The sequence below is a fragment of the Struthio camelus genome, chromosome Z, assembly GCF_040807025.1.
Source record: "Struthio camelus isolate bStrCam1 chromosome Z, bStrCam1.hap1, whole genome shotgun sequence".
Lineage (NCBI taxonomy): Eukaryota > Metazoa > Chordata > Aves > Struthioniformes > Struthionidae > Struthio > Struthio camelus.
The window spans coordinates 40,814,423-40,842,209 of record NC_090982.1 but is presented as its reverse complement, the minus strand read 5'-3'; the positions used below and the strand labels follow the sequence as shown (position 1 = coordinate 40,842,209).

At 40.0% G+C, this 27,787-nt stretch overlaps 2 protein-coding genes and 1 long non-coding RNA gene across 15 annotated transcripts in view; 2 read left to right on the top strand and 1 right to left on the bottom strand.

Annotated features, from left to right (window-relative positions):
- Window positions 1-844: 844 nt before the first annotated feature.
- On the bottom strand, window positions 845-9,450 carry LOC138064415 (protein-lysine 6-oxidase-like). Its single transcript, XM_068926950.1, has 6 exons — window positions 8,703-9,450; window positions 8,116-8,224; window positions 6,678-6,815; window positions 4,203-4,359; window positions 1,130-1,225; window positions 845-964 (listed from the first exon to the last, which is right to left on the bottom strand). The coding sequence occupies exons 1-6, from the start codon at window positions 9,448-9,450 to the stop codon at window positions 845-847; spliced, it is 1,368 nt and encodes a 455-aa protein (XP_068783051.1).
- LOC138064419 (uncharacterized) lies at window positions 8,570-19,439 on the top strand. Of its 2 annotated transcripts, none has more exons than XR_011137667.1 (3): window positions 8,570-8,640; window positions 11,771-11,853; window positions 19,408-19,439. It is a non-coding gene; the product is annotated as an uncharacterized lncRNA (long non-coding RNA). The 2 variants fall into 2 exon arrangements; XR_011137668.1 differs by lacking the exon at window positions 8,570-8,640 and adding an exon at window positions 9,398-9,464.
- Window positions 19,440-19,464: 25 nt separating this feature from the next.
- LOC104150247 (zinc finger protein 474) overlaps window positions 19,465-27,787 on the top strand; it is a 51,803-nt gene continuing 43,480 nt past the window's right edge. For 9 of the 12 annotated variants that reach the window (XM_068926945.1, XM_009684379.2, XM_068926947.1 and 6 more), the window contains exon 1: window positions 19,465-19,570. The gene's annotated coding sequence lies outside the window, so the exon portion shown is untranslated. Of the gene's footprint in view, window positions 19,571-26,223; window positions 26,365-27,787 lie in introns of all 12 variants that reach the window. The other 3 variants (XM_068926942.1, XM_068926941.1, XM_068926944.1) reach the window with 2 other exon arrangements.

Below are 27,787 nucleotides of genomic sequence, written 5' to 3'. Positions count from 1 at the left end.
AAATGACTGATTGCTTTTCTGTATGTGTGCTTCATGGCTACTTAACTACAGTTAAGTCTAGAGTATGAATGCTTATTAAATGTACATTTGCCTGGGGGGAGGGAGGGAGGAGGAAGAGAAAGACAGGCACAGTTGTGTCATCGTTTAAACATTTGAAGAGCTAATGGGAAACTGTAAATGGAGTGTGTCTGGAAGAACTGTTCCAGGAAGGATGGCTGCTGTGGCAGAGCAACAAAGTAACACATACGTGTGGGTTCTCAGCAAATGCTTTAAGAGCCCTGTCTGCACAAGGGTTCTGTGTGGATGTGATAAATAGTTATTGAATGAGCATAGGAAGGTTTCAGGGCAAATACAAAGACTTGAGCCAGAGGTAACATCTGGGAGCTCAGACAGCAGCAGCAGTTTTGGAAGTGCTGTATGTTCTGATAGCAAGACTGCAGGAGCAAAATTGTCCAGCAAAGACTTTTGGTAAGAATCCTGTACTGAGTTGAAGGATAAATTCTGGAAGCTTACGATCATTTTTCAAGCCTAACCAATTTCAGGAATTCAGTGCTAGACTTACAGAAATAGTTTAATTACCAGAGGTAAGGATTTGAAAGCTATGCAATTATCAGTATAACTGTTTCCATCCTTCCTGCCATAAACAGACCTTTGAAAAGTACCAGCTGTATTTCTGATTAATACGCTAGATCCTGAAACTTATGAAATGATATAGTAAAGAAATTGATATCACTAGAATTCAGTGGAAGTTATTTTTCAATATAAAATTAATCTCTAAGATATAAATCTGCTTGTCAATCTTAGTATTATGAATATAAAAAGTAGCAAAGAAAAAGGAATGTACTTACGGTGAAATTGTACAGCCAGAGGCATATGCATGGTGGCCTGTATAGCGTATATCGCAGCGTACTATATTGTTGGAGTAATCAGACTCAGGTACCAAATAGCTGGGGTTTACACTAACCTTGAAGGGGGGGGGGGGGAAGGCATAGTGGTGTTTATTTCCAAATTAGAGTTGATAACGTAACAAAAACAGTTCAAAAGGATATACATATATGATTGCTTCTTAAAAAACAAAAAACAACCCCTCCTTCCCCCCTCGCCAAAAAAAAAAAAACAAAAGCATTACCTTCAGAATGTAATTTCCAGGTTTTACATCTGTAATATCAATCCACTGGCAATCTATATCAGCATTGTAAGTGTCGTAACAGCCAGGGCTCAGTCCCTTAAAAACAGATAGATATCAAAGAATTTTTAGGGAAAGTAGCATTCCAGAAATCAGTAACAGACTGAAATACAGTTAACCATCACAGCATTTCACTGAAAAAAAATTATCTGAGGGAATAAGGCTTATTTTTTCTTGGCATTTTATTTGGATATCTAACCTGGAATACCTAACTCTGACATAGCAATTTTAGAGACATCACTTTGCTGCTAATATGTAAGGGTTTTCTTTTTTGCTGCTATACTACTGTTAGCTGTGTATCCGTGAGATATCTGTATTTATCTGCTGTTTAGAGTCAAAAAAAAAAAAAAACTTTAGAAATACTTTATTCTGAAAAGCTCTTGCAGTACTGAGAACTGTTGTTCAGGTGTGTCTAGTTTCCACTCTCCTCTAAACTAGACTTCTGGTGAGTGGGAGACCATCTGTTCGGTCTAGTTGCATCACTAGTATAGTGCAGGAATGGTTATTTGGCAAGGTATCCTAAGCAATAGGAATGAGAGCAGAAGACATTGAGCGATATAGTGAGAGCATTTTGTGCTTTTGTAAGATTGACAGTTTTGACGCTGTTCCCCGACTCCTCCCTACCCAAGTGAAAAAGTCTCACTTGCCCAAGTGAAAAAGAGTCAAAACTATCCAAGGTCGAAAGATGCTTCTTCATGGAACATAAGAAAAATTCATTTTCCAACGCAAAAAGAGCTGGATACTTAAAAATCTGTTTACTGCTATGCTCCTATAAAACTTAATTATCTGTATTGTATTATCATTTATGCTACAGCATGCTTTTTATGAAAAAAAATGCTGATGGTATAATTGCTGATGGTATAAATGCTCTTATTTACAAAAGGTGAGGGGATCTTTCCAGAATAAAATAGAATCTGACCAAAGATAGGACCTAAGCACCTGCAAATCTCAAGTAAAAAGTTTTTGAGGTTCTTTAGTATGAACTTGATCACCAGTGTTGGAATTTGTCATTATCCTTAGGAGCAATGCAGCTTTTTGCCCTAGATGTACTCTGCTGCAGTGCTTCCTCTGAATAGGAAAGTCATGGAATTCAAGGGCTATTTTCACACTTAGCTTTGTAGGAAAATGGCCTGGTGGGTTTCTGTCCAGGCGAATACAGACTTTGAAAAGCTTCAAGAATTGACACACAAATTCTGAGAGAATTCGAAATGTAGCCTTTCTTCCAGATCTATCTTCCAGAAAATTTCTTTGCTGTTAGGAGCATTATAACAAACTCCATACACAAATGTACCAGTGGTTCAAATCTGGTGTCTTTAAACCACGGCTGATATAGCTGGCTTTAGGCAAGCTGGTATGTTCTGATAATACACAGTGCACAAAACCAAGTCCTGCAGGAATTCCTTCCTGACCCAGCTGGTGATCAGCTCAGACTCTTGTATGTGCCAAGTCTGAGGCTGGAGGAAAGTTTTACAGTCCAATTACAAACCCCTGAAATATGGGCTTCCAGTGGAAATGCTGACACGGCCGTGATTCTAGTGACACAAATACTCCAGCTGTAAAATATGTACGTTGTTTAGTCAGATGTCATAGTCTACACAACGGAGAAAAGATATTTTTAAAACCTCTTCAAAGCACTGTAGATCATTCATTATATTTAAAATTCAAATGTGGACACGTCAGCCAATGGAGCATAGCTGGCATTTCTCTGCGATAAAATAACTACCTACTAGATTAAAAACTGTGGAATAAGGGATACAAATTTATGTATAAGTATGGCCGCACTGAGTTAGACCACAGGTCCTTCAAGTCAATGTCATGTCCCTGACAGTGGTCAGCAGCAGATGCTTGAGGAAAAAGAACATCAGAAATGTAATGTGTAATGTCTTTTACGCAGGCAGATTCCTTCCATCAGGCATTTAACAGTTTTTGAGGCAGAGAAATGCCTTCAGATTGTGTTTAATGGCCTCTATTACTCTAAATTTGAACTCACGTATATACTTTTGGTCTCCGCAACATCCTGTGGCAAGCTTAACAATTTATTTGTGTGTGACAAAAGCACTCCTCTCTGTTTTAAAGCTGTTGCCTGAGAGTTCTTTTGGATAGCCTTAAATTCTTGTACTGTGAGAAATAGTAAATTTTCAACAATTTCCTTTGGCCATCCAAGATCATTCACGATTTGGTATTATTCTTCTCTTTTTCCAACTGAAATTATCCTTGTCCATGAAATTTCCTAGTGTGGTAGCCATATTACCTTCCTGATCAACCCTGTTCTTCGGGGGGGGAGGGGGTAGTTTGGTTGGTTTTGGGGTTTTTTTTTGTTTTTCTTTTACTGTAACCTTTCTGAGATGTGGTGACCAGAACTATATGTAACATTCAGGGTGACAGAATATCACAAACTTGTACGGTATCATAATGACACATCCCATTTTTAATCTATTCCTTTAATAAGCCCTAACATCTTGCTTTGCATTTGTATTTGACTAATCATAATTTTCACGTGTCCCCCATTCTCTTTATACATGCCTTCTATACATGCATGCAACAATGCAATAGAGTTCCTGTACTGGGCTGCCACCCAGTAGCTCTAGGTATTAGGGTTAATTCAGCACCTTGCAGCCTTATGCTCTGTGAGGGAGATAACACTAGCTGTGAACTCTGGGAACAGCCAAGGACATCACCAAGCAGTCTGAGGTGAAAGAAGGCCAAAACCACTTTTTTACTGACTCAGTCTTGAGCTCACTTTAGCTTGCTTGTCTAGTCCTATAACTATAAACCGCAAGAACTTGCAGTGTGTTTAGGTCAGGTACCAGTGACTCAAGATTGAGAGTCCCTAGATGCCCATGTTTCGCAGTCCATGAGCTGATCATAGTTCTCCAGCTTGTTACCCTGGCCTTTGTGATGGAGAATTTCAGAGCCATTTAGGGCATCGGATGATTTAGCCTACACTGGTATAGAAAGATACCGGAAGATAAACTCGAAGGGAAAAAAACTTGGTTATCTCTGAACCACCTCTTACCTGTGTGTGTGCAGTACATGCATATCGTCTGTAATATCCATAATCACAGGAGGTATCTTCCAGACAGAAACTTGCTTTGTGCCCTTCAGCAACTTTTCTATGTGAGCTTGCATCCAACAAGTCATAGTGGCTGAATTCATCCATGCTGTGATAATGCCTGTGAGACCAAGGATACGTTATTGAATATGGATCAGATGTTGCCAATATCATTCTGTTATATTCCTATCTGATTGACTTTCCAACAGATCTGGCTAAACTTTCTTTATTATGCAGAACTGATGTGTTAGTATATTTTCCTCTTACAAGCTATTCGGTTAAGTTTTATTTTCACTATTCTAATTTTCAGGGGCTATTTAAAAAAAAAAATCTGCTATAAAAAAAAAAAGAAGTAGGTTTTAATTTGTTGAGGGAAAGACTCTATAACAGCATGCTTCTTCAAAATTTCCCCTTCTGTCTCTTACAATAACATTAAATAACTCATATTTGAATTGCAGATCCTAAGCTTTGCTTTTGGACAGTGTTTGACTAGGTTTGCTTACCTTACATACTATAAATTCCAGGGAAGTTTGCTACTTGTTAGTTATTTTACTATTTCTATAGTCCTCAATACATGTAACGCATCTATAATATTAATGAAAACAAATTCTGCATAAAGAGATCAGCGTTACAGATCTCATTAGCTTGTCATTAACTATCAAGAACTAATGGAAACAGAATAGTGATGTTATTTTTTGTAATCTGTACTTAATGTACTCTCATTACTTCAAAAGCAAATATACCTTCAGTCTGGGCTGAGGGGTATTTTTTTCTAGTGCTCATATGTAATGAGTTCTAGCTCTTACTGTGCATCTGAACAGCTGTTACTCTTGTAATTTTATTTTTTCGAAATAAGTGGAAAAGTAAACTTGTACTACCTCAGTACCTTGTCTGTGCAGCATTTGACTGCTGTTGATCATGAACACTATGAGCCCAGTAAGTATATGCAAAAGATGTAATTAAGCAGAATTCAGTCATATTCTTTTAAACGAAGAGAAGCTTACAAGTCTGTCAAGTATGCAAGACAAGATCACTAAGAATGGTCCACGGAGGATGATGACTAACACTGAAATCTGATGGCTGGCCAAACTAATTGATAGTTATAGTTCCTTTCCAAATGGACTTGTTTCAGTGTCATGGAAATGAGCATGAGAAATGTTTTTTTGTTGTTGTTGTTGGCAGTGTGTTTTCTGTCCAACAACTGAATTAGCATCAGAGATGCTTTGCATCTGGATAGTTATAGCTGGGCTATAGTGGCAGAGTAAGAAAATGCTTGTCCTACAAACAAAAAAAAAATCAGTTTCTCTCCGTCTGTTTTATCCACTCATCTCTGTAAGCACAGGGTGGGATTTCTGGGCTGGAGGGGAGTGTTAACTAGAGCATCTATAGAGGCTTTTTTTTTTTTAAGCTCTCTAATCTTTACAAGTTTTGTAAGCTAGTAATATCAGTCTTTCCGGGAAAGAATTTGTTTGAATGATGGTGATTTTTCATCCGAGTTTGATTACAACCATATAAACTTAAAACCTCTGATGCTTTAGAGAGGAAATAGTCCATTGCCTCCAGCAGGCTTTAGATCAAGCCCACATTACATATTCATCTCTACAGTAGAGTAATACTAAATGATCACTTATGCACTTGTAACATTAGGATAGTATTTTGAGTTGGAAATAAGGGAAGCTTTCTAGTATATTACAATTGGTCCTGCTATGAAATAGCTAAACTTAGAGTTGCTTAACTAAGCAACTCCTACATGCAAACTTTCACAAAGGGTACAAGTTTGCAGTGTTACCTCTTTCCAAAATGTTGCAAGTGTTCTATGTTTGTCTCGTTTCTTGCCTTGTTTCTAGAAATTTGGCCTTACGAGAGCAATACCGCTAGATGGAAATACTATATGATATGGCTGTTGATAATGAGGTCAGTCAGCTCGTTACCTTTTCTTTCCTGTGTTGATCAGAATGTTGCTTGTCAAGAATTAACCCACGAAAGTTAGGTCAAGCAGTATGGTTCCATGTTTAAGGTTATATATTATAAGGAACACGTTAGTAAACCTACATATTTGGGGCCTACACAGTAATTTTAACACACTGGGATTTTTATTTACTGGTTCCAGTTAAATGCAACTAAGCAGTGATCAATATAAAATATAATTAAAGCGAGATGGTCCCATTGTCAAAACTGACTTGAGATTTATATTTATGCAAAATTTTTACTTGTTAGAATCTTATACTTAGTTAAACTTAATAGCTACATGCATCAAATCAAAATGGATGATATGTAAAGAGTAATTTCCACTACCATAAAATGGTTGAGCCAGTTAAATCCTAAGGTTTCCCCACTTCTCCCCCACTTAACTACAGTTCTAGAACATGTCATGTTATAATTGACAATTTGCTAGTGAAAAAGATAATTAGAAGGTACCATACTGGGCACTTCACTCACTGGTGACAGCTGTGCCACTCCCATGAATATCGGGGTCTGCTCGGTAGGAAATCTGATGTGCCTTGATTTTTCACTCTTTGGGGGAATCTCAGGAGCACTCGATTATCGTAGTCTCTAACATCTGCTCGATAAGCTGAACTATAATAATACAAAAAAGGAGCATAAGTACATGCAAAAAAAACTCTTTAAAAAAGCTTTATATTGTTTCAGAAGTAATTAATAGTATAGCTCTCTTAAGTAGCCCCCAATAAGACCCTTAAATCTCAAGTGTTAACACTCGTAAGACTCGCAAGAATTCCACATGATGTCTTCAGAAGTGCCTGGTATCAGACCAAGAATTGAGTAAGAATCAGATCTGCTTCTAATAATGTCAGGAGTTTGATCACTGACTCTTTGACTCTAGCTCTTATGCAGAGCTGCTGCTTAGCTGTAAAATTACTCTGGTACCAAAAAAGCAATTCCACTAGTTGCTATAAAACAAAATAACTTATTGTGTGACCTCATATCTACAAAGTGTTTGTTTCTGTTGAAGTATGAAAAAACATGTCTCAGGGTTATCCTATTTTATATAGTTATAACCTACAGTCCTTTAAATATTGGAATATTCCAATCAATTGGTATCGCTGTCAACAGGAACATTTCAAATGGTCTTTACTGTAAAGTTAACATAGGCTGTTTTTTATGCCCTTTTTTCTTGCTGGAGCAAACGAACAAGAGCATGACCCTGGAAACAGTCTGACATCAATTTATGAGGCTGGTCAATAAACAAATCTGTTTTGCATGATAAGGTATCATACAAGTTAAAATGGTTAAAGCAGCCATGGCTTGATTTCATTCCAAACAAAACAGGAAAAATCCTTCTTTGCCAAGTGGATAGGACCTAACTTGATAGCAAAGCTGTTATTTCAAGCTTTTAAAAGGCTTTGAAAATACTTTTCAGATAGTTTTTAGTCTTTGAGAGACATTATAATGCATATGCCCAGAAACAATTTTAATAGTAGCTTGTGCTGGTTAAGAATATGTTTTTAAAAAATAGAGTAGAATGTGATTTGTTACGCTTAGGGGAGGAAGATGGAAAATAACCAGATTCAAGTGGGGCTTGGGGGACCCCCATTTTGCATGATTCAGATGTGTTCAAATGACCCTTGTGATAGAAATGTACTGTATAATTTCCTTAAAAATGTAGTTTCTTCAAAGCACCTTTAGTTTTTCTCTTTAATATGGCTGTATCTTTTCTTGTATGCACATTTTTGCCATCTATTTTGATGAAGTGTGCATATAAGAAAAGACTTTGGAAAGGGTTACAAACTGGGGTATTTTGTCAGGCCCTCTGGCCTCGCTTTTCTCCACCGTGTTTTCACTGTGTCTTCAGGTGCTTCGGGGTAAGTGCAGCCACAAAGGCCCAGAGTGAAAAGGGAAGAGCCAAGGCGATGCCTACCTTGCCAGGCAGTTCTCCTCAGCCGCACATCTCAAATTATACATAGACATCCTCTGCACATATGTGGACGCCTGGATGTAATAGGGATCCGGGACTAAGTCAGGCAGACCTGCAGTTCATCAAACCAACCACATAACAGCAAGATCAACCCAGGACACGTCTGCACATACTTGGCTTCGCTCCTGCTCTTTAGGAGCCGTCGTTTCGCTGTGGACCCCCTGCCCCCATTAAGCTCTCTGCCTACTGCTCAGACCCCTGTACCTTGGGTTTTACTCAAAAACCGCGTCGCGGGCACAACACCTCTAGCAAGACCCCCCGGGGACCCGGCTCTGGGCTGTTAGTGCGCGGCCCGCAGCAGCTCGGCCCGCAGCGGCGCCCACCCGGGCTCCGTGCGGGCCGGGGAGCCGGGCCGCCGCCGCCGCCGCCGCCTCCCCGCTCGGCCCTTTCGCCTCGCGTGAGGGCGAGGCAGGACTGATGGCTTCTGCAGAGCGCGGTGCGACGTGATCCTCCCGACACAGCCCATCGGTATGTGCTGCGCTGGCGCCCGGCGGGAGGGGTGCGAGGCCGCGGGGAGAGGGGGCTCTTACCATACTGGAAGTAGCCGGTGCCATAGCCGGGTCTGTACCTGCTGCCCTGGCGCGGCCTCTCGTAGGTGTCGTAGTAGTTGTAATAGGGGTTATCGTCCGTGTACTTGTAGGGGTTGTAGGGGTCGTCTCCTACCATGACATCTTCCCGGCCGGGTCTGAAGTTGCTGAGGGGAGGCGGGCTGCCGGCGCCGCTCCGGTTGTCGCCGGCCGCGGGGCCGCCGGTGGGAGCGCTGGGCCGCGACGCCCCCGAGGAGGGGCTCCTGGCCGCGGGGGTGGCGGCGGCCCCTGGGCTGCGCGGCGCCGAGGCGGCGGCGGCTCCGCGCCCGGCGGACGAAGCCTGGTAGCCGGCCTGGAACCAGTGGCGAGCGCCGGAGCCGCGGCTGCTGGCGGTGGCGGCGGCGGCGGTGGCGGCCTGAGGCTGCGCGGCGGCGGCGGCGGCGGCGGCGGCGGCTCGGGCGGCGGCGGCCCTCCGCGGCAAGGTGCCGTTGTTTCGGAGCAGCAGGATGGGGCTGCCCACCGCCTCCGCCGCCTGCCTGCGCCGGGGGGGCTGGTACTCGGAGCCGAGGCTGAGCAGGCTGTACACCTGCCCGTTGTTCTCCCACTGAATCCGTTGCCGCCAGACGGCGGGCGGCGGCGGCGGCTGGTCGCGGCGCGGCGGCGGCTGCTGGCAGCCGGCGGGCCACAGGCAGCTCCAGTAAACGCACGCGTGGAGCTGGGCGAGCAGGAGCGCCGGCGGCGCGAAATGCATCTTCTTCTTCCTAGGTATCCACGGGGAGCCAAAAAAAAAAAAAAAACAAGAAAGGACGAAAAGGGGGAGAGAGAGGAGGGCGGGGGGTGTCTTCTTGCCCGGGGGGGAGGGGGTCTCGGTGGCGCGTTTAGAAGGAGAAGGCGGGAAAGGGGGGGGCTCAGGCTGGGCTGCCCCCGGGCGAGGCCATGAGGGGCTCCGCGGGCCCTTCGGGAAGAAAAAGAAGAGCCGGCGAGGGGGAGGGAGGCGAGATCGGCTTTTCTTCTCCCCGGTATTTATAGGCGAGGGGATGCGAATAGGAGCCGGAGCAAACAGTCAGCCTCTCATCTTCCTCCGGCTCGTGCTGGTGTCTGGAGTGAGGGAAGAAGGAGGAGGAGAGATGAGGGACTTTAAACTTGCTGGCACATTTGCAAAGTTACACAAGCCCTTCTGGCTGGCTGGCTGCTCCCCTGCTATTTGTTCACGTAATGCGACTGGAAACGTGCGAGCCTGACAGTTCCCCCACGGCTGCCCCCAGCCCTCGGCCCCGGCCCGGCCCGCGCGGGGGCGGCCTGAGGGAGAGGGGGCAATAACGGCCGGCGCGGGCGGTTGGGCCGTTAGGCTCCCCTCGCCCCCGCCCCCCCCCCTCCGCGCGCCGCCGCCGCGCGCGCGCGCCGGCCGTTGGGCGCGCTCAGACGCGCGGAGCCTGCCAGGCGGCGGGGCCGCGCCAAAGTATGCCGTGGGGCAGCGCCAAAATATGCAAAGGAAAAATGCTATTAGCTCATCAGCGCTGGAGAGACTAGAAAGGGGGCGGTGGGGAGGGGGGGCGTTAGTAAGAAAGGAAACATGTTTCTGGAAAAATGTGCTGGCCAGCACATCTCACAGACTGGAGCGCCTGCCGGGGACCTTCATTTAAAGTTGAGTAGCAGTCAGTTTCCCCTTAATGACCTTTTAATTAGGAGAAGACCTTCATCAAATAAACTCTTGACTGTTGACTTTTGGGTTTCTGCGTATGAGTCACACGAGAAATACACTACCAGTGCTCCTGCCAGAGCAAGTTTTCATTGAAAAATGAAATTTCGCATGGGAGAGACTTAGCCCTCACTAGAACAAATAAACTTGGCTTGGAGAGCGTCTCCCCAAAACTATGCTTGGAGAAGAGTGGCAGGTTGTGGTCTAAAATGTGGCTCCTTCTCTTCCTGCTCTTGCAAGAGTTCATAAACGCTCTGTTTTGATAAGTCCAATCACCCAGCGAGGCGAACAAATTAAGATCCGTGGATTTCAGCCAGAAATTCTTATGGGTGTATTTTTCCAAGGGCTGTTTGCTTATGAATCCTTGCAAAGGAATGGAGGAGAATACAAAAGTACTCCTTCACCACAAGTTTGATGATGGCGAGGATTTTTCATACGTGACCCTGTCAAACCTTACCGTTCCAGGCTGGAAGTTTTTATCCTGCTTAGTGAATTCAAAGCACGCTCCTGATGCTGCCAGGTTTCCCAGGTCAAGTTAGCAGTCCAAGTGCTACTGGCTCTGCGGATATCTGCTATTGCATTTCAGTGGCCTTGATACAGTTCTCCTGAAAAAAAAATGATTGCCTTTTTTTTTAATTATGTATCACTTGAAATGGATTACACTTAATCAAAATCCTGCAAAACGCAATCCTGCACCAAAGGATTTTGAATGCTGATTTGAACTGCTGCTTAGCAGTAGTAATAGTACTTCATTTTAAAGTTGCTCTTGTTAGCCCTTGAACTCAGTGGTGCTATCTTGGGTGTTAAAGTTATTCACGTGGATAAGCGGGTTAGAATCTAAGACGAGTGGCTGGTATAGACTGCTCCCAGAGCCACGCTCTGCTTACTCAGTTGTTCATCTCAGGAGAGTTGTACTGCAGACAAGGGTGCAGCCTAGTGGACTTATTGAAGCACTGTTCACATGCCTGCAGTCATCCGGATGATCTAAGGGTTAAAATCACTGGGAAATCAAAGGTTTCCCTGAAAATTCCTAAGCTGGAGAACACTCTGAGATGCATGGGGAAGGTAGGTCTGCATCCAAGAAAGCAGAGCCATCTTACTTGGAATAGCCCATTTGGCTAAATGGTTGTTGGTTATTACTGCTAGGGGGCACTTGGGCTGGTAGGGAGCGTCTGCTGGGCTGGGCCTTCAAAGGGAACAAGTAACCAGTCACTTTTGACATGCAGGAGCCAGGCACTCCAGCTGACACTCTGCTGGGTAGCCCACTGCAGAGGTTTTTGGGGTTGGGTTTTCTTACTCATCGTATTTGCAGCCTGTTCATTCCCTCAGATATTTTTCGTTGTGGCTTTACAAACGTTATTCTCTGTTTTAGGTTTCGCCTGGAACAGTCGGTGACTAAGACGGAGGAAAACACAAGGCTTGAAAATAAGGAAAATACAACACTGAAGAAACGAGGTTTCTGTCTTTCTAGTCTTCCTCTAAATCTTATTAGTGTTACAAACAGCAGGTTGATTCCCGATATGTGATATTAGAAAATGTTTCCACACGCTGGGATTCTAGCCATAATTCTTTATGCTTTGCCTGATTAAGCAACTAGTTTTCATAAAACTGGAGAAAATATAGTTGGGGATAGCCCTGCCCATTTATCGGCCATTTATGTTGTTTGTAATTTTTTCCGTAGCACAAGTTTTATTTTTTAAATTAATTTAGCCTTCACAAATCATAAAAAGACTAGTAGCATCCCTAGAGAGTCAAGTCCTTTATTTATTGTTAAGCGCCCATGTCCATTCAACTACTGTTCTTTCCTCAAAGGTTGCTGATCATGCCTATCTTTTATGACTTGGTCTGCTTAGGCCATTAAAAAGCCCGCCACTGCCTGTGGTCCCGAGATAAACAGATACCAATACTTTATAAGTATAGCCAGTAATCTCTTAAAACTTGAGATTAGGAGGTATTTTATATTTAAGCATAATTGGTAAATTTTTGCTGGACTCATTCAAAGGTAAGAAACGGAAAAGCGTCTTCGGTGGCGTGTGTAACACTTGGTGTTCTCCCTATGGGTATAGCACTATAAAATAGCAATTGTGAATCTCAAACATGGAAAAAGATTAACCTGAATTAAAACAAAAAACAAAAAAACACAGAACCAAAGCCATTTGAATTTGGCATGCCATAAAATGCATATCTTGAGAAGGACACTTTAAGGTCCTTTAAGCTTACTACTGTTTAGTTTGTTGATGAAAAACTCTGATAGCGTAGAATAGGGGAACTTATTTTAAATGTAAAGACAGTTTATGCCAATCACGTCATGTATTATGTTTAATATTATCTTTTTAAACCATCAGCTGTATTGCTATAGAGGCATTTTTGATAAAACTGAATTGTGTAAGGACAGATAGTTTGTGTTCTTGCTTAGTGTTAAATTGAGATGTTTAGCTAGAAGCAAGTATGTGAAGCAAGAAATATAAATAACTTCACAAAATCTTTACACGAAACTAGACAAATTTCATGCTTGTGTAGTTCTTTGAAGCCAATACTTATTGTTTGCGATCGAAGGCAAAGTCATTCTGTTGGTTACTGAGGAGCTACTATGAGCAAAGTCTAGATATGTAGTGAGTGGTTTTAGCTTGAAGAGTTTTGAGGGCTTTTTGTATTTGAGAAAAATTTAGTACACTCATCCATTAGTTATGTATGAGTAGGCAGAGTACTTCCTCTGGTGTTTCTGCTTGCATAAACATTGAGTTGCAATTAGATTATTCAAACTTCTCTTGTTTTGTGGATTTTACTGATTGTACTTTTTGTACTTGTCCTTAACATTCAAATATTCAAAGCAGGTGATTTTGTCACATACTAGAGTACTGCATGTTTTTCTGAAGTGTATTTAACAGCAGGTCCAGGTGTTCTTATTTAAAAACTCACTTATAGGCACGTTGCATGAAAAGGTTCCTAATTGTAATGAATTCCCCGTAATAATTTGAATTCAGATATTAAGATAGTTATTCCAGTATGTGCACTTGATTAGAAACTAAAGATTCTGAGTATTTGCAGGCTCAGGTCTTTAATGAGAATTTTTTTTAACAAACCAACCTAATTGCAGACCAAAGTCACAGACTTTTTCTGACATCAGTAGGCTTTGAAGCAGACTCTGTAATAAAAAAGCTAATCTTCTAGGTAAATTTAGTGACAATTTGTAGGTCTGACTTAAAATTTTTAATCAGGCAGCTTCCCGTGATCATAAACATAGACCAAAAGTAAACTTTCAAACGTCTTTTTTTCTGCTCTGAACTTACAAGGGAACGCAAAGATATTTGGTTCTGTAACGGACTTGTCGTCAATCCATTAAAGAATGAAAATGATCAGAATTTTTAATTAGTGGGTTATCTCCCCACCGCAAGATCATCAGTCATAATGTCACCTCCTTGGTCCCTGACTAATATTTTTGGTTTCTGTATCTGCGTTACAGAATTATTCTGTAGTTACTTTGCTTTGTACCCTGTGGGTAGTCCTGATGGATTGCATGAGTCTGTCCCCAATGAATAAAGCTAAGCACGCATGTACAAGACGTGTACGGGGTCCTGGGTGACCTGCTGGAGCGGGGGTGGGTTAGACTAGATGATCTTAAAGGTCACTTCCAACCTCAACCATTTCATGTGATTCTGTGCATCTCTGCAATGCTCTCGGAGCATAGTCAAGAAATACAGTTACAGAAGCTGAGATAACTGTTGGTCTTGTCTTGCGCGAGGCCCGAGGATAAAAGCCTTCTGAAGCCCATGGAGTTTTTGTCAAGCCAGGGTTTTGCACTGCGGTTTTAATAGCAGAATTTTTGAAGTGTAGGGTGTTGATGTGTTGGTAGAGCTTAATAAGGATGGTTTCACAACATGCAATTACATGGTTTCTTTCTTGAAGCTAGACATGCAAAGATCATAGTGAAAAATAAACAAAAAGCTTTTCCTTTCTGAATTTATGGTGTGTTTCATCTTTGAATAGTATTTTGTAACTCCATAGTGGTCTCCCAGAGGTTCCTCTAATAGATGAGATTTCTTAAAAGTACAATATATAATAAGACATTATTGTCTTATATGTATAAAAGTACAATATAGTAAGAATACTGCAGATTCAATCAGAGATTTGAAAATCCGGTGGGGTTCCTTCTTTTCTTATATGTCAGCACCTGTAACGGAAGCTTCCCCAGCTATTGTCCTTGAAGTATTCATTGTAACGTGCAAAACTTACCATCAGTGATTACTATGTTTACTTTGAATTTAATAAATTATCTGATAACACATACAAAGGAATAGAAGTTCAAGGCACTCCGAGTTAAGAGCCCACTGTTTATACATTGATGCCCCTGGTGGGTACTGGTGAGTTTCATTTAGCAAGGTTAATGAAATTAGAAGTAGGTTTGTACAACGCATGCATGAGCAGTTCTTTTTTGCTGTTGGGGAGTTCAGTCCTGAATCGTCTGTGTAAGCAGAGCGCATAGGAACAACCTACCATCTCAGACATGCCTACCTAATTTTACTGAAGCTTTTGAATATTGAAAAGAAGACATCATGATAAATGAGAAAAACCTACGTAAATTCAGAAAAAACAAATGCTTACTTGAACAGTTCTGTACGCACACTTCTGTGTCATTCTGGAGCAGGGCTCCAGAAGTGAGAGTCTTCCCTTCTGCGTATGGACATCTTGCACAGAAGCACAGCTAGTAAGTCCAAGCTGAGGAAAACATGAAAAAACAATTAATTTTATAGACATTCACCAAACTCTTCTGAGAATGAGAGCATTAGGTATGAAGGGAGAGGAATGGAAGCCATGTTAAATCAGTCATTTTCCTTTCCTTTTCAGCAGGGGAGAAGTCCTTGTAAATCTTTTACAAGGTGGAACACTGTTCAACGTACCACAAAAGAAGCACGTGTTTGCAGAAATTTTGCAACGTGATTTCACCATGCATCTCATCAAAGATATTTAGACTGTGCAACAGCGATATCTCTAAAAACTAACTTTGTAAAAATGGCATAAAGGAGTCTTAGATTCATAGAATGTCATTCATTTTCATATCTAAGTCACCTGGGTTACAAGTAAAAACAATCTCTAACTGTCCTCTGTACCTGGAGTCCTATAGTTCTTTTCTCTCTTGTATATAACATCTTCATAATAATTCCTTAGTTTGCCTAGTTATCACAGAGATAGGTTTTTTTCTCTGTAGAACTTCAATGTCTGAGAATATAAGAAAAAAACCCACTTTCAAATTCCAAGGTGGATTTTCAAAACTGGTGTAGGAAAAGAACCCTATATTATGCTAATAAGGTGTATACAGAGCTACAATCAAAATAGCCATCAGTAATGCCATTCATAAAGTATGACTGCGTGGCAAATGCGCAAATGGTGGGACGGATGATGGAGATAATTAAGAACTGGCAGAGTAATTCCGGTTTCCTTATAGGTAGGATCTGAATTGTCTGCTACTTAGGTTTTCCCTGAAGAGTATGTAGCCAGTACACAACAAAAATATAATATCTTTGCATTAGCAAGAATGTTCTTATAGCTGAGCATCAAGGACATTAGAAATAAAGTTTGCAATTTGCATTCAAAAAGAAATGAGGGGAGAGTAGAAACAAGTGATATGGGCCAACTTCTCTCCACAGAGAAATCAACTTCTGGCAGGACACAGAATCCTACCTGACAAAGGGTCTTTTTCAGATAGAGTGAGATTCGGGTTCCAGCTTAAAAGGTACCTTAAAGAGGCCAACTTCCCATAGAAAAACAATATGATTTAGGCATCTTTCTGCCATTAATCCCTCCTAGATGTCTTAGTATTTTGCTGTATCTAGTGTTGTCACAATGTAAATGTGTCTTTTCAGAGGACAAGACGTATGTAAGATAAATAGCCTCACATTTTCAGCTCAGTCTGGGTTCCTAGCTTGATGTTAACAAGCACATGTTTGATATTGTCAAGAGACATGTTAGGACTGTTTTGCTTATCAGACAGAATTATGTGTAGGAGGTTTCACCTATACATCCTGAAAAAGTGAAGTTTCTATGTGGATTAAGTAAACAGATGAGTTGCAAAACATACACATTTCCATTCCTGGAACAAATCAACGTACGTACAACAGTGGAAATATGTCAGTTTGCCTAAACTGATGGTTTGGACTGGTAAGCATTTCTTGGTTGCTGAGCATTTCTTTCTCCAAGCATATCCAAGTGTAACTGTTCTGGGAAGTCTGAAAAAAGTAATGTCTAATTGAATGAGTCTTGGGAAAAGCTGGCTTTATTTATTTGCCTTCCTCATAAGGCAAGGAGAATACTAAACCTATTGAGAAATCGTTTGTTGTTTCTATTCCTACCTGATCCAGCTGCATGATCTTGGTACTGTTATCATTCCTCCTTACTACTCCCCAGCTTTTTCCAATTGTTGCATCTTTCTCAAGCCAGATTGCAAGCTCTCCAGAGCAAGGACCGTGACTTCCTAGGTATAGGTTCGGTGATACTCACAGTAGGGTACTGAGTCTGACGGTTACTTTTGGCCACTGCTGCGATGTGAATAGCGCTGACTACAGGCTGTCGTCTTGAGCGGATGCAACGTTTAGAACATGTGAAAGCCTCCATGCAGCTGTGTGTGTTATTGAACAAAGTTGCCACTCAGCAATTCTGACTCAAATAAAACACCCACAGCAGTTTTCCCTTTGGTCTAATTTTCATCATAATATTATTTCTTACATACCAATATAATGAACTTTTTTTTACTGTTCTGCTCTGTAGCTGTATAACAGATCTATTTGAAATACATTTCCAACCAAATCACTATTTTCATCTACAGGTAATTATCAGATTTCATTTTAGCTCTTCTCATTGCTCAGATAATTCAAGAAATTACTTGAAATAAAACATTAGGTAGTACAGTTAGATTGGCAGGAATGTTTGCAAAAAGATGTTGAAGATGTTGAAGGCAGGGCAGTGCCTGTAATATTTGCTTTACCACCTAAGAATAGTAGCAAAACAATATACTTAGACAGTCCTTGTTTGGTTTTAATGAGCCAAGATAAAAATTGGTAGTTAATACTGTTTTCTTTTCACAGTGAATAGAATCAAGCAGATAAAAATTGAAGATCAGTCTTTGGGAGTAAGCACAGAAAGCCAAGTTGATTTTATTGTTTTTATTCCATTTGATTTGAAGCCTAACACAGTAACTGGTTTAAACTACATTGCATGAGTGTCTCTTGCCAGCTTCTAGTGTTATAATCAGAAAGGACTGTAGAGCGGTGTTCCAGCTCCTAGGTTTTCTGATTTTCCCAGTGAAAGGTCTTTGTGACTGCTCCACTGGAATCAAGCTTCCTAGAGGAAGCGAGTAAGATGGGTGCAGTCAGTAAGAGTTTCCCTAAAGAGCCATGAGAAATCAGTAAGGAATAAGATAGTCTTGACTGGGTGGCGTTATTTTATTCAGCGTCTTGCTTGGTCCTCTCAAGGAGTATGAGTAAGGAGCAGAGCCCTTATCTCCTATAGGGACTGTATCAGCAGAAGAGACTCTGTAGGAGCAGAGAACCCGAATAAGCTTAGGCGAGTGTCAGGAACAAACACGCTGCTTTAGGAGGATGACGCTTACTGAATGTCTGGTTCCAGAAGCAGGTGTTTCCCCCACAGGCATACAGGAGATGGTCAATCCAGTGTGTCTGGAGCAGGATCCTCTTTAAAGTTTTGTGGGTAACGTTCATTTCTAGTGAGCAATTCCCATGGAAATCAGCTGAGTTTTACTAGGATGGGACTTCACAGCTGTCAGTAGAGCATTTAATGTATTTCCGTATGACTTGTGATGGATTTTTTTAAAGAACACAAATTCCTTAACATGCTGTATTTTTCACACTTCTTATTGTAGCTCTGGCTTTGCATTTTAGTTTGCATTACAAGTAGAATGATTTCCAGCACTACTCTCCTGTTATAAAACGTTTATTAATTAAAGTTTAAATTTTGCTGTGGTGGGAAGTAGGAGCAGAGCACAATTTAAAATGTCTGACCTAATTAACAATGGGAAGATACTCTCTCAAACTACCATTTGTCTTTCCACCATTACTGTAACTATCCTTACAGGTCAGTATTCCACAGCAACTAAACAATAGCAAATAATAACTTCAATTTTTATTACATTATTCATCATGGAAGATCCAAAAACACTTTATAGAATAAAGTGCTCTCCCATCACTGTTCTTTGCCCACCACTAAGGAAGAACATGTCATCTATGTTAAAATGATGTTATTGAGCAGTGCTGGACAGGAAATATATGGAATATTCATTTTTAGAAACCTCTGGGGAAAGTTATATGTAAGATTACATGTGTTAGAACTTGGATGGGAATTTGGATTTACAAGAATTTAAGGCCAAAAAGGACCAATATAACTATATAGTCTGATCTTCTGCATAACACAGGCCTTAGAATTTCACCCGGTAATTTCTGCATAAAGCTTGTAATTAGTAGCTGAGTTAAGATATCTTTTTTAGAAAGAGAGTCTTGGATTAAAGATTTCAAATGATAGAGAATGCACCACATCCCACGGTCAGCAGATGCAATAGTTTCTTCCCCTCATTTAAAAACAAAACAAAACTGTGCCTTATTTATAATCTGAATTGAACACCTCTACTGAGGTGGTCATCTTAAAGACAGCACCTACAGTAAGAAAGCCCCTTCTAACACAGTGGAGGTGTTTAAAACATGAACAGTGGTGACTGCATAAGTCAAAAAATTCAAAGAAAGTTTTATTCATTTTCCTTGATCATTCACCTTTGAAAGGTCCTTCACCTTTCCCTTCTGGCTGCTTGCTTGATAAGAGACTGCCAGTGCTGTACTGAAGCACTTTTTTGAATGAACCTTATATTGGACTCTTGAATGACTACCCTTCACAAGTTTTCTGCCTGTGAGAAAGGAGCATGTTGCTATAAAGGAACAGTTTTGGATACGGCATCTGATGAACAAAAAACACATTTATTTAACTTTTCTTTCTTCTTTCCAAACAAAGCAATGCTGCTGGACTGAAAAAAACCACAGATGAGCGTCAACTAACGGTGATGAGAGCGACTTACTCTCCAGCATCATCTCCTAGACCAGGAAGTCTGGATATCCAAGCGCTTAAGGACAGTCTAATCCCTTCTTCTCATGGGGTCATCAAGCAGGTTAGTTTGGTAAGAGAAATTACTAAACCTTATGTTTTGTTACATGTTTTATGCTTTCTAAACACTGGATGCAGAGTGAATCCTGCAGAGCTTGAAAGGTTTCCGTTGTCTTAACCACTTGAAATTTATGTTCAGAACACATGATCATAGTTGCTGTTTCTAAAAATTTCGGTCCTATTTTATTCATTTAAGTTCCACATTCTAGTGAAAAGGCATACTGGATAAAGGGACAAGTCAAAAAAAGCTAATATCGGTTGAATGCAGAGTTGCACAGAGGAGAATTGGCTGAATGCAGAGTTCCAAGGAGAGGAGTTCTTCCTCAGAAGGACTTTAAATATTATGTAGTTCTACTTCATAATTCTTAGCTTTCGCCCAAGCTTAAAATATATTGGTAAAACTGTATATGAAGAAACGAGCAAGACTCCTTTCTTAGAGGTTAAAAGATAGTGAACGGAAGCCAGAAGCAAAGGGCAAATTTCCACTTTGGTTTGTCTAACCCAGTCAGTCCTGTCTCTTTCTCACTTTTCTGTGCTGTCCCAGCCAGTCCTGTGCACTCCAGACTGCCGTATGCACCTCCACGCTCCACTTCATCAAACCTTTTCTTAAGGAACATTTCTTCCAAGAAGTCTGCAAACCAGAATGGAACTATTGAAACGTCCATTCCTGTTCTTTCAAACTTTTGATGACCATGTTGCATGCAGAGAGCATCTTTTGTCTCTTTAGGTTTTAAAATGCCTCTCAGGTAGACTTGCCTTCATTTTTACCTTGCTGACTGCGACAACGCCCTTATTAGAAAAATAATACTTTCATAAATAATAAATTTTCTTTTGTTTCAGAATATAGGATATAATTTCAGTAATTTTCTGTGGCATAAAATGGATATATTATTATTCGTGCCACATTAATTCATGTTTGCATATGCCATACAAATATTTGAAATCGGTTATTTCGGAAAGATGTTCCAAACAGTGAACCAAGTACTCATGTTAAGTGTGAAAGAGTAATATCCTTGAGAAGAACAAACTAACTCATTTGAACCCATAAAAAAACTAAGCACTGAGGTTAAACCGTAAAATGTGGTGGGCAGTTTCTCACTACAGTAAAACACTAGACTATTAGGTATGCAGGCATTATGTGTTTGTTTGCTCCTGTGGGTACTAAAAGTATTCTGAATTCCTCAGAAGGACTTTAAATATTATGTTATAAAATGTTAAACCAATACCTTTAGGACAAAAACAGAATCCAACACATGCCACCTAGATTATTAAAGAAGGCTGACAAATAAAAAAATCAGGACTCAAGCTTCTGAAGCATGTTTTAATGGAACATATTTCCACTTCATCTATAAAAAGCTCTAGTTTAAACCCCTGCACTTGTTTACACCTGAGATAATGAGGTAGCTTATTCATTTGCTTTTGGAAAAAGTTATTTTTGTTTCAACCAAAGCAGCTCTTTTTTTTTCTTTGTATTTCAGCATCTTTGAAATTAGAAGTTACTGTGTCGTTTTAAAGGGAGTTTCCTGTTAAAGAAAACAAAGAAAATTATATGCCTGAATCCAGTAGGACAATTTGTTGTTGTTTATGTCTACAGTAGACCTAACAGCAATGCATATAGCAGCAAGTTTCCTTTCTGGGAAAAAAAATAAAAAAATACTACCTTCATTTTGTTAATGGACAGATTGAGTTCACCAAAAGTTAAACATTCTGAACGAGACCAAAATGCACTAAATAGACTTCTTAAAAATACTCATCGGGAAAGAAGCAACTCAGGGTGTATTCGTGTGAGGATTGTTGTGAAAGCAATTTCTTAGAACAGATCTTTGCAATGGTTTTTCCACTTTTAAATGATGATTGTTGGTTTTGTTAATGCAAATTTCTGTGGCGTTAATTCTGGGAATTTGTCCAGTTAAACACATTCTTCCATTTAGCCCAAGAGGAAACTCTCGGCAGCAATTCTTGAGTTGTTTTTTATTTTAGCAACATTGATGTGGAAACCTTTGCTTTGTTTTGAGAGACCCTTAGGCTTATCGTATGTAATGTAATGATACTTAATCTCAGAAATGCAACCTTTTCAGGCCTGATAATGGGGCAAATAAATACTAATCCAAAGAGGAAAATTTCATGCCATTCAGGAACTTGGGCCTTCCTAGCTATCAGCAGTATTATATGTGCTCGTTGCCCTCTCCTGGTTTCATCTGGTAATTTTTCAGGTTTAAAGTGTCTGATTCAGGTCTCCTAAGAATGTTATGCTTTTCTCCGACAGATATTTTTTCCTTGTCCAGTCCAGGGTATCATTAATGAACATGGTTTCTCAGGTAGTACAAATTGCCTTGCTCATCAGCATACTGAAAAAATAGGCCAAGAGCCAGCACCGTTTTGGATTCGCTCAAGTCAGAACTGGTGGACTCTGTTTACTCCCTGTCCATGTTTTAATATTTATCTGCTACTCACCTGTGGATTTATGTACATAACAGCAATTCAGGCAAATGCTTGAATTTAAAAAGTGCTTTTGATGAGGTTCTACACTAAATACTTTTATGTCATGAGAAGTTGTCAGGAGAAGAGAGATCATTAAAGGTAGGGGTCACAAAGGGCAGAAGTATGTTTTCTTCATAAAACTTAGGCAGTTTTCTTCATAAAGGGAAAGAGGATGTTTCATTGTTCCTCCAGTGAACAGCTCTATGCTGAGATTTGTGGTGTTTAAATTAGATGATCTAGAATTTAGGGGCAAATAAACAGATGACAAAACTTACTATTGATACAGAGTTGTTTGGGATAGGCTAAGATGGAACGGATAGGGAAAAAAACTCAGCGTTTGCAGCGATGGGCTCAAAAACAACTCTTACCTGTAAGAAAAGACAGCTTATTTGTGAAAATAGCTGTATAATGCTTAGGAACTAAAACAAAAATGAAAAGCTACTGTGTATTAAGAACCAAACAGAAAACGTGATTGTATAAGTGATGAATAAATCAATAAGAATAAACATGGCGTAGAGGACATCTGGGCCAATCTCCTGCTCAGAGTGGGTCCGGTTACAGCAGGTCGTTATGCCCAGACAGGTTCTGAGTTTACCAAAGGATGAAGATCCCACAGTCTTTCTGGGCCCCTATTTCAGTGTTTGGCCACCTTCGTGGTGATTTTTTTTCTTATATTAAGTCAGAAATTCCTGTGTTCCAACTTGTTTTTGAAGCCTCTCATGCTGCTGTACTCTTCTGAGAATAGCTTCTCTTATGATGAGTTATTACCTTAGAACGGGACCCTTCTGCTTCCCTCAGTTTTCTCAGTTTTCTTCCCTCAATTCCCTGTGTGAATTGAAGTATAATAGAGGTTAAAAATGATGAGTGATGAAGAGGAGAATAAGGAACAATTTTGTTTATATTCAAAAACAGGAGAATTGCCAAGTTTACATTACAAAAAAGGAAATTCTTTCTTGCACAGGATATAATTATGTTGTGGACTAACAGCCAGTGGATAATATAGAGGGCATAAAAAGGGATTCAGAAATTAATGGAAGATAAATCCATATGTATCTTCAATCTAGTGGTTTGAAAGCAGCTGTCTGTGCTTAGGAAGGCCCTAACTTGCTGTCTTCTGGAAGTGAGTATTACAAAGGTAGATCACTCCAGATACAGCCTGTTTATGCCTCCCAAGCTATCTTGTACTGGATGCTGTCAGAGGCAGCATACATTATACAGGTGGCATATGCGGCACAGGATTTTGATTCAGGAGACCTGGGGCCCGCATTTATTGGTCAGAGGAGTGAGATATTTTAAGCTGCACCTTTAAGGCACAGCATGGAAAAAACAACGAAAAGAGAAGTGGCACCGAGTCTCACTGTACGTGAACAGTCTTATATGGGGACAAGGGATCAGAGTTCAGGTTATTTGTAAATTAAAGGAAATCAGGTTGGAGCCCTTTTTTAACTGAAGCCTTTTACTGGTAGCTGTTACGTACCTGTTGTACGTATCAGGTGCATGTTTTTGCCTGAAGTGCAAACAGATACTGTTATACTGATATATATATATATATATATACACACATACAGAGAGAGAGAGAATTCACATATGCATGCACATGTCAGTATGTAAGTGTAAAACATGGGAAAAAAATATTACATTTCATTTAGAAAGTTGTTCTCTGCCCTCCTGTCTCCTGCTCATGTGAAATGAGAATACTAGAGCAGTAAAAGAGGCTATAAAGGCCCACACCTGTGGAAGTATTCTCCCAGCAAAGGAAGTGGGAAGGACAGCCAGCTATCCAGGTGTCTTGCAAGGGCACCTTCATAAAGGTCACATCAACAGTGAGGCTGGATGTGCGATGAATGTCTCACAGGCAGCATCACAACACAGTGCTCTAAAGACTTTGGGTTTTGCTGCCGTTACCTTTTCAGAACAGTCTAAATTATGCAGAGGGCCACAGTGAAGTCCAGAAATAAGGAAGGCAATCTGAGAGTATCCATACATCCCATGTCCCTGTGGGCTGCAAGATCTAGGTTGTATCACTTAAAGACATGGTACAGAATCATGCTAGTTTTTCCTGCTTTTAATGCAAGTCCCTATTTTTTCTGATTCAAAATCTGAGTACATTTTTTTACTTACCAAATCCTCAATTACTTGATCTATTAGAAGTACATTAAAATCTACAAGTATTTAAGCAAAGTTTCAGATCTCACAGATCCTCAGGTTTTCAGAAACATGGCAGAGTTGTCCTGAAAGCCAGTGTACTGGGACATTCTTGAAACTTCACTTATCCGTTAGCTATGTTATTTATTAATGTGCTCCATTTGAAGATAATTCCGTTCAGATCCCAAATTGTCCAGGAGGAATGTTGGTGGTTCAGGGACCTCCCAGGCGTCAGAGAACTCTTCAACTTTTGATGGGATGAGACTTGAACTGAATGTTTAGACTAAAGAATTTGTCTAAAGTAACTTCCTTCGACTTCACTACGCTCTCAAACTAATCCGTCTGCCAGATTTAGCAGACGTTCTGGTAGGTCTGGTAAGGAAATGTCCACATCCTGGAATCTGGCTTTTATATAATATGGTAACAGTAAAAGGAAACAGGACTTTAGGTTCTCCTTATGGCTAGAAAAGTAGAGTTATTGCTGATATACTAGGTAACATACACTAGCTACTAGGCTTCATATGCTATATTGTACTAGGTAGATCTTCAGAATATGAGAGGTTAGACCATGTCTCAGATAGAGTGGGCAAATGTCTACAGCACAAGTGTTGTAAGGATATCCCTACCAGTAGTCCCATTAAGTTCAAGGTGAAAGATTGTTATTGTTTAAATTGAAAATAAGATATTCCAGGAATGAATACAATTAGATTTTTTTTCATAGACATACTTCATTCAGAGCAGATCGAGTTTTCTTCCTTCCTTTAGTAAAATCTTCATTTTTTTATACTGTTGTTTTTCTACTGAGAGTTAAGAGTGTCGTTTCAATTTGTATCAAGACAATAATATCCCCCAGTGCAACCAACTTGAATTCATCACCCAAATACGTTGTTTGGTTTCACATCTATTTATTTACCATTTTATTTCTACTGAGTATTAAGCTTGTAAATTAAATTGGCTTTTATCATCATGCTGTGCCTCTTCTTTTGCCATATATTTCTTTGATAATATAGTCTGTTTCTTCTTCTATAAGCCCTCGTCCTGCACCTTGTTAGGTGTCATCTGGTTTCTCTTCTCCTAGCTCCATTAAAAAAAAAAAGAACAGCTTATTTTATTTTCCAAATAGTAGCACCAAATTAATATCCAGTCAGAGATTTTTAATAATCATTTGAAAACATCATATTTTTGCCTAACACTTTGACCTCCCTGCTCATTTCTAAGTGATGAGTTATTTAACTACGGTCAAAAAAGCCACTGGAGGGGGGTTAAAAAGTGGCAAATGTTTCTCTTTTAAAAGGTTTTATATGTATTAAAAAACTAAACACCGTGAAATATTAAGGAGTTCTAAGTAGAGAGCTGGACATTATCTAAAGCAATCTAAGGGAATAGGTGAGAAGCAGTATCTTAAACGTAGTCCAGAAGCAGTTAGATCATATAGGTCAAAAACTCTGTGATTCATTGAAAGTACCGCTATTAAGTACTTCAGTATATGCTGATAGTAGCTCGTTGGGTGACAGCTTTATTTTGAGTCACTGCTAACTAACCCCATTGTCCAGCAGATGAGGAGATGCTATGTTGTTCAATATACCGTATTTTATATGGTATGCCGGTGAAATTAGGGTTTTAATAACCTGCAGCCATTATATAGCTAAAAGTAATTATGAAAGACAGGACATCAGCATAACAAGCAAGTTATAATATGGACAAGTAACAACTACACCCACACAAATTCCCCTTTTTACTTGCATCATATTAATTGACTCAATAACTCCACATAATTTATTTTCTTATCAAAACAGCATATTTATCATGAATAAGTGGGCAAGCAGAATTTTGCAAGTCTGATGTGGCAATCATATGAATAATTCATATATTCTTCACCTATATAAATGAATTCAAATTAGTAATTTAGCAAAAGAGCATTTTTAATTATCAAACAATTTATTATTGAATTGCCTCCCCTCCCCTTCCCAGTTGCATTCAAGACTTTTTATGTAGTCAACGAGAGGTACTATTCTAAGTAGAGCTTAATTATACCTGTAGACTGCATCTAGAGTTTTTGGAGCTTCTGGCAATCTGATGGCCTTCTACTTCTCATCAAGATGATTTTATGCTCCTGGCTGAGCTGTGGTTTTCACATATGAATGTTTTCTCTGAACGGGTCGTCCATTTTTGGGACATAAGGTAATGTCTACTCTATTTTGTTGCTTCAGTTCTCTATTCCATTGCTTTCTACTACCCTGCTGATACTTCCCAGAATATGACAATAAAAAATCATGCAACTGATGGCCCTACTGTTGTAGTCTCTTGCCTTATCTTAACCTCATCCCAGGGCAGGCATTGATGCAATACATGTGTAGACCGGTTTCACTTCTCTCCTTGCATATTGAAGAAGCAGATATAGAAACAGGTACAGCTGAAATGGTCAGTCTTCATAAAAAGTAGATGTATAGGAATATTTAGCATTCTCATTATGTCTGAGGCAAATAAATAAATCGTTCATACCATAGACAGTAATTCAGTTGCTGAGTAGATGTAATACTTTGCAATTTAATTATTCAAGATATTTAGATGAATATTATTTCTGTAAGGTTTCAGAGAGAGTTGAAGGCACAGAAATCCACGACCTAAAGAATTGTCACGTTATGTTAACAAAGTAATTTTTTTGTGTGTAAACATTCTGGCAAAACAAAAAAATCCTAACTGTACTGCTATGAAAGGCAAAAGGTTGACAGCCACCAAAATTGTCTTCTCTTCCACCAGAAGAATTAATATACTCTGTGAAAGGCAAGCATCCTCTCAATGCCTACCAATTTGCCTCAGCGCTGACCCAGAGGCACTCTCTAGAAATGAATGGATGTAGTTTGTACTTGATATACTGCCTCTCTCTTTGCGTGCCAGTAATTACTAAAAACGGGAGAGGTTTTATTTCATAGTTCATTAAAGGACTCGCTACAAAATCATGGGTCAGTAGGAAACTGTTAGATATGTTTCTCCTTCAATGCAGAGCCAGTCTTGAAACCTGTTGGCTAAAAGGATCCTCTTCTTTTTCTCTTTCTAGTCCTGCTTTGAGAAATAACTGAGTTCTGAAAAGGCAAGAAAGGAGGAGACTAGGAAAAATAAATTCCTCCTAGAATTAAACAGATTCGGACTGGAAACTGCTTCTTGTGAAAATGTTAATGTATTTCAAAAAAGCTATTAAATGTGAAAGCATCTCTCGGTTTACTTCACCAAATTCAGGGTCCAGTGCAGCCACAAAGCATATTTGTATGGCATATATAATTTTTAACTTGCACAAGTTTCCCAAGAGCAGATTTTTATGCTTCCTTGCTCACACCATACACTGCGTTTTATTGCTCATCCTTTGTGTAAAGCCCAGACCATTAAATATTAGGGGGCTATTACAGGAAGGGTTACTAGTCCCAAGAGATCGGAATTTGTTTTAAAGTCCGTAGTTGCTTTCAGAATTCCTTTCTTTAAAATGCTTACTATAAATGTAATCTCAAACATATGCTGATTTTTTTTTCTGTGATTTTTCTGTATTGTAACACAGATTCAATCAGATATGCTTTAACCACCACCATGCACAATGGATTGCCTTTTTCAG

Bases quoted from the DNA above. Each gene is read 5' to 3' on its own strand.
- LOC138064415 (XM_068926950.1), bottom strand. From the start codon at position 9,450: ATGCATTTCGCGCCGCCGGCGCTCCTGCTCGCCCAGCTCCACGCGTGC. The intron at 6,816-8,115 runs GTAGGCATCGCC...GTATTATTATAG, and splicing joins GAGGAGAACTGCCTGGCAAG to TTCAGCTTATCGAGCAGATG. The intron at 965-1,129 runs GTAATGCTTTTG...CCCCCCTTCAAG, and splicing joins CTGGAAATTACATTCTGAAG to GTTAGTGTAAACCCCAGCTA.